Source organism: Rhincodon typus, chromosome 6 (genome assembly GCF_021869965.1).
Source record: "Rhincodon typus isolate 14 chromosome 6, sRhiTyp1.1, whole genome shotgun sequence".
In the NCBI taxonomy this organism is placed as follows: Eukaryota; Metazoa; Chordata; class Chondrichthyes; order Orectolobiformes; family Rhincodontidae; genus Rhincodon; species Rhincodon typus.
This window is the reverse complement of record NC_063337.1, coordinates 28,042,299-28,048,371: the sequence shown is the minus strand read 5'-3', so window position 1 is coordinate 28,048,371 and position 6,073 is coordinate 28,042,299. Positions and strand designations below refer to the sequence as shown.

Here is a 6,073-nt window from a genome sequence, read left to right as displayed (position 1 = left end):
GTCCGGCCTCGGCGATGTAGAGGTCAGTGCGCCATACTACAACTGCAATTCTTACTCCACTTGGTTTCATAGCAAGATCTAACTGTGACACTGCAGGTCTAAAGTGGAGACAACAAGGTGCAGGGCTGGATGAACACAGCAGGCCAAGCAGCATCACAGGAGCAGAGAGGGTCTAAAGTGGAAATCATTTCACACTGACATTCAGACTTGCATTGTAATTAATCAAGAATCTGAACATCCCTGAAATGCATTTATTTTCAGTTGAAGTATCCCATTTTCAGTCTGAGCTCTGCAGAAATTTGGAAATCAAGTGCAAAGTTACCATCACCTAGTCTGTCATTGTATTGCTATCACCATTTCTATCATCAAGTGAAGATTGGTACAAATACAGTTCAATAAATCTGCCAGCTCCTTATTTTCCTTGATTAATTCTCCAAACTCACTCACTATTGCCCCAATGCTCACTTATTAATTCTCTTTAATTTTAATCTTTCACAGAATGTGGACATCACTGCCTGGGCTAGCATTTGTTGCCCATCCCTACTTGACGTGAACTTGCTAGGCCCTTTTAGAGAGCAGTTAAGAGTCTTGAGTCACATGTAGACCAGGGTAAGGATGGCAGACTTCCTTACCTAAAAGACATTATTGAACGAGCTGGGATTTTATGACAATTGGCAATGGTTGTATCACTCCAGATTTTTTTTGAATTCGGATTCCACCTTTGCCATAGTGGAATTTGAACCCAAGTCCTCAGAACATTACTTGCATCTCTGGATTACTAGTTCAACAACAATATCACAATGCAGCCTCCCTCTTTTTATACATCCGTAAAATCTCTTACTATATTTTTATATTTCTCTCTGGCTTTCTGTAGTATTCTAATGTTTTCCTCCTTGTAATTCTTTCAGTCAGTCTTTTCTATATTCTGTTCAATTTCCTCATCTGCCACTCATCTTTGGGTAATGATTTGTATTTTCTTTATATTTGATAGTATCACTAACTTCATTAGTTAATCACATATGGTGGTCCTCATTATTCATTCTTGTTGGAATGTATCTATACTGTGTATTCCAAAATATTCTATTAAATGTCTGCCACAGCATCTTTATCGACCTATCCCTTAACCTGCAGTTCTGACAAAGAGTAACTGGACTCAAAACATTAACTCTGTTTTCTTCCCACAGATGCTGCCAGACCTTCTGAGTCTTTCCAGCAATTTCTGTTTTTGTTCCTTAACCTAATTTGCCAGTTCACTTATCTAATTCTAATTTTATGTCCTCATTATTGCCCTTGTTTAAGTTTACAATATTAGTCTTGAAACTACCCTACTGTCCTTCAAATTGAAAGTAAAGTTCAATTATATTATGATCACTGCTACCTAGAATTCTCTTCACAATGTGGTTATTGATTAATCTTAACTTTTTGAATAATGCCAAGTCCAGTTAAAATCGCAAGAGCAAGCTGTTATAAGAATCTATCTTGAAAAGATTCTCTTTAACTTTTTAACTCCTTGCTACTTTTGCCCATCTAATTTTTTTCAGTCTTTATGTAGATTAATTTCTCCCATGATTAATTGAAATGTGGAAAAGACAGTAGCCAGTCTAATGAAATCCTTGAGACACTAAGACGATGAGGCTAGATAATCTGTTTTAGTGATATGGATTAATGGATAAATGAGTCTTCTGTGTGCACTTAAAAGAGTGTATGTGGTGAATATTTCTTCCGACAGACAACAATTTTGAATGCACAGTGTATTATATTGGAGTGCCAGTCCAGAGTTTATGATAAAATCTCTGAAATGGGCCCTAGATCCACAACTTTTTGCCTCTAAAGTGAAAATCTAACTAACTAGACCACAGCTGACCCTGAAGTTTATCTTCTGGAGAAATTGATATTATTAATAGATCACAGAACTATTTCTAAGTAATTTAAGTATTAAATTTGAAGTATACACTATCATAAACCAATTTACTAGAGAGCTTTTACATATAATAAAATTGGCGTTTTGATCATTGTGTAACTTGTGGAATGTGTTCTGATTTTCTACATATCAAAATGCCATTATTGAAATAATTTTATAAGGTTGTTATTTTCACTACATCCAATTTAAGCATAATTTTTTATATTAATCTAGTTAGGTTGCATGACTTTTATTGACATTTTGCAGCGTACCTGCTCTGTCACTTTCCATTTTATCTTTTGAACTGCTTTTACACAGGTGCTGCGGAGGCTGCTTCCACTTCGTCCTCTTCTTCCTCTTCCAGTTTTGTGAATGGTGCAACCAGCAAAAATCTTCCTGCAGTACAAACAGTTGCTCCAATGCCAGAGGATTCTGCTGAAAATATGAGGTTAAATTCAGTCTTTCTTTTCTATCCTCTCACATTTCATTCTTTTCTGATACAAGTTTATATGGTATTAAATTAAAACTAATTGAAAAACATCTTTGGTTTAAGTAGGTAAAAACATTGTCAGTCATCGTAAAGGAGCCTCTAGGTGACAATGATCTTAACGTAATAGAATTTCATATTCTGTTTGATAGGGAGAAAAATGGGTCTGTGATTAGCTCTTAAGAACTAAATAAAGGTAACTGAAGGTATGAAGGCACAGCTGGCCAATGAGAGCTAGAAAATTGGGTTAAGAGGTAGGTCAGGAGAGTTATGGAGGAATATTTCGAAGAGGATATTTAATAATTGGCAGAAAAGGTTTAGCCCAGTGAGAAAGAAAAGCTCTTTTTGAGGAGGATGCATTGTCCATGGCTGCAAAGATTAACATTAGGTTTGAAGATTAGGCAGACTTTAAGGAAAAGGAAAGACTAAACACTTAAAGAGGTAGAGAGCAGAATATGGAAGAAAGCTAACTAGTAATATTTTAAATATTAGGAAGCATTTATGCAAACATTTGAATATAGAATGGGTAACTAAAGCTACCCAAGTCCTCTAGAGAGGATTCTGGAGAACACATAATGGAAGACAAAGAAATGTCAGAGGTTTTGAACAGGTATTTTTGTTATTTTCATGGTATAAGACTTGGAAAACTATTCAAAGTTAATTGAAAAATCAAGAGGTAACAGTAAGGGATGAACTCCATACTATCAACATCACCAGGGAAAAGTGCTAAGAAGGTTATAGGTTATAAAAGCTATCAGGACCTTAGGACTGGATGACCTATATCCCTGGGTCTTGAAAGACATGGCTGCACAGATAGTAGACGTTAGTTCTAATCAGATAAGATTATATTATCAAATAAGCAGATTAGAAAACAACAAATGGAATATATTTATTCAAGAAAGGAGAGAGGCAGAAAACAGATAACCGAAGGCCAGTTATCCTAGCATCTGTCATTGGAAAGGTGCTAGTGGTAGTGAAACCACATATGGAGGCAGTGTCTTTTCAGGAGAGGTTGGGTACATTGGTCCTGTACTCATTGAAATTTGGCATAATATGAGACAACCTTATGGAAAAGATGTGGAAAGTTTGGTTTCCCTTTGTGGGACAGTCTAGGACCAGAAGGCATTATCTTAGAATAAGGAATCACACATTTAAGACAGAAATGTGTAAAAATTTCTTCTCCAACAGGGTACTGATTCTGCAGAACTCTTTACTAGCCAGAGGGTTATTGAGGCTGGATCATTGAGTATATCCAAGGTTGAGATGAACACATTTTTAATCAGTAGAGTATCAAAGGTTATGGGGAAAAGGCAGGAAAGTGGAATTGAGGATTATGAGATCAGCCATGATCTCATCGAATGCTAGAACAGAATTGATTGGTTGAATGGCCTACTTCTACTACGGCTTAGGGCTTTATGAGAGGAAGACATTATAGAAGCATTTTTAAAAATCATGATGTAATCAGTCAGAGACAATATGGCTTTGGGAAAGGGAAATTGTGCTCAATCTATTAGATCTTTTCAACTAAGGAGGAGTCATGGTGGATAGAGGAGAACCAGCAGATGCGGTGTACTTGGATTTCCATTTGATAAGATGCCACATCAAAGGTTGCTACACAGAATAAGTGCACACAGTGTAGGAAATAACATATTAGCATGGATAAAAGATTGGTTGGTTAATAGAAAGCAGACAGTAATGATACATCAGTAATTTTGGTTGGCGAGCTTTAGCTAGTGAAGTGCCATGGGGATCAGTGCTGAGTGCGCAATTATTTACAAACTGTATTAATGATTTGGATGAGAACTCCACATGTATCGTTGCTAAATTGGTCAGTGACACCCAGATAGGTAGGGAAAATATAATTGTCAGGAGGAGATTGCAAGGGCTATAGACAAGTTAAGTGAATGGGCAAACATTTGACAGTTGGAGTGTGCATACCATGAGTAAATGTGAACTTATCCATTTTGAAGAATAGAAAAACTATACTATTTCAATAAAGGCAGGTTTCTATCTGGTGTACAGAGGGCTCTGGACTCCTGGTGCATGAATCACAGCAAGTTAGTCTGCAAGTACAGCAGGTGATTTAGAAGGTGAATGGAATTTTCTTGTTGATTGCAAGCAGAATGGAAATTAATAGTAATAGTGAAGTATTGTTGCAGTTGTATAGGAAATTGGTGAAACCACACTTAGGGTATGTGTTATGATTAATTTTGGTCTCCTAATTTTGGAAAAAGATGTAATTTCTGTTGAAGAAGCTCAGAGTAGGTTTTTGATTCGGTTCTGGAATGAAGGCCTTATTTTATGAAAAAAGGTTGACCAGGTTAAGTCTATATCATTGTATTATAAAAAATAAGAGCTAGGTTTATTAAAATGTATAAAATATTGACATGGCTTGATACGTTTGTTACTGGGAATATGTTTCTTCTTGTTGGGAAAGCCAAAACTAGGGGATATAGATTAAGAATAAGAGGCCGCTTTAAGGCAGAGATGAGAAAATGTTCTTTTTCTCAGACAGTTCTTAGAATATGGGATTCTATTACCCAAAAAGTAGTGGAGACTACCTAAATTTATTCGAGGCTGAATTAGATAGAATTTTGATAGGTAAAGTAGTTGAGGGTTACAGGGTACAGACAGAAAAGTAGAGCTGAGACCATGACCAAATCAGTCGTAATCTGATTGAATGGTGGAATAGCCTTGAAATGCTGAATAATCTACTCCTGTTTTTACTTTCTTGAATGTTACTGATCTACATAGATCCTGAAAATTTTAGGTTTCGACGCTAATTTTTGCTTTGTTAATTATTTCAGTTCTGGTAGAAGCATGGCATGCGGTTGATCCCAAAGGGAAAGGAACTTAAATCAAGTTTGCTCATTGATATCCAATGGTCCTGATTTGAAAAAGACTGACAAAATTGAGGAATTCAGCTTTGTTTTCTCCCTCCTACTACTCCCAGAATTGCATTACATCTTCAGAGCATGTTGCCTAGCCTACCCTAATTAGTTTAGGCACTTAAGAGTAATACAGGAATAAGTTAATTTTCAATGGAAGAGGAAAAAAAAGTGTTTTTGTAAGCACCTATGATTTTATATCTTGTATTATTCATACTGTATATACATTAAGCTGTGAACTCTTGATTCAAGTAGAATTCTGGAGGTAAAAGTAAAGTAATTCCAATCAGCAAAAACATTTCAAATTACAGTTCAGAACTTTCATAGTATAAATTTCCAAGTAGATTGGCTTAGTGTTGAGAGAGTTTAGTACTCCAGTAGTTGAGGTGAATAGCATAGATGCATTTCGATGGAAGCCAGTTAAGTGCTCATGGAAAAAAAGAATATAAGAGTATGCTGATGGGGTGAACTGAGAAGGTGGGTTATCTCCTTCTTTAAACCAGTACTGCTACCTGAACATTAAGATATCTATCTGCTGTATCTCATGTTATAATTGTCTGTACATTCACTGCCCCTGAGGCTGCAAGTTCCTTATATCTAAGTAAGTCTCTTCAACCCCTTATATGTTTTAACATTACTAGATCTCCATCTGTCTTGTAGACTATCAAAACAATTCTCCTGTTAGTGTGTAAGTCCTCATTCTTTACATGCTTGTTCCAGACTGGTATATTCTCTTTTACTGATGTCAGAGTCATCTGATCACTTACATCATAATGATTTACATGCGTCTTATCACAT

At 36.1% G+C, this 6,073-nt stretch overlaps 1 protein-coding gene across 1 annotated transcript in view; it reads left to right on the top strand.

Annotated features, from left to right (window-relative positions):
* nbeaa (neurobeachin a) overlaps positions 1 to 6,073 on the top strand; it is an 831,637-nt gene that overhangs the window by 340,192 nt on the left and 485,372 nt on the right. The window contains exon 32 of the mRNA XM_048597909.1: positions 2,219 to 2,348. Within this exon, the coding sequence (XP_048453866.1) occupies positions 2,219 to 2,348 (130 nt within the window). The remainder of the gene's footprint in view (positions 1 to 2,218; positions 2,349 to 6,073) is intronic.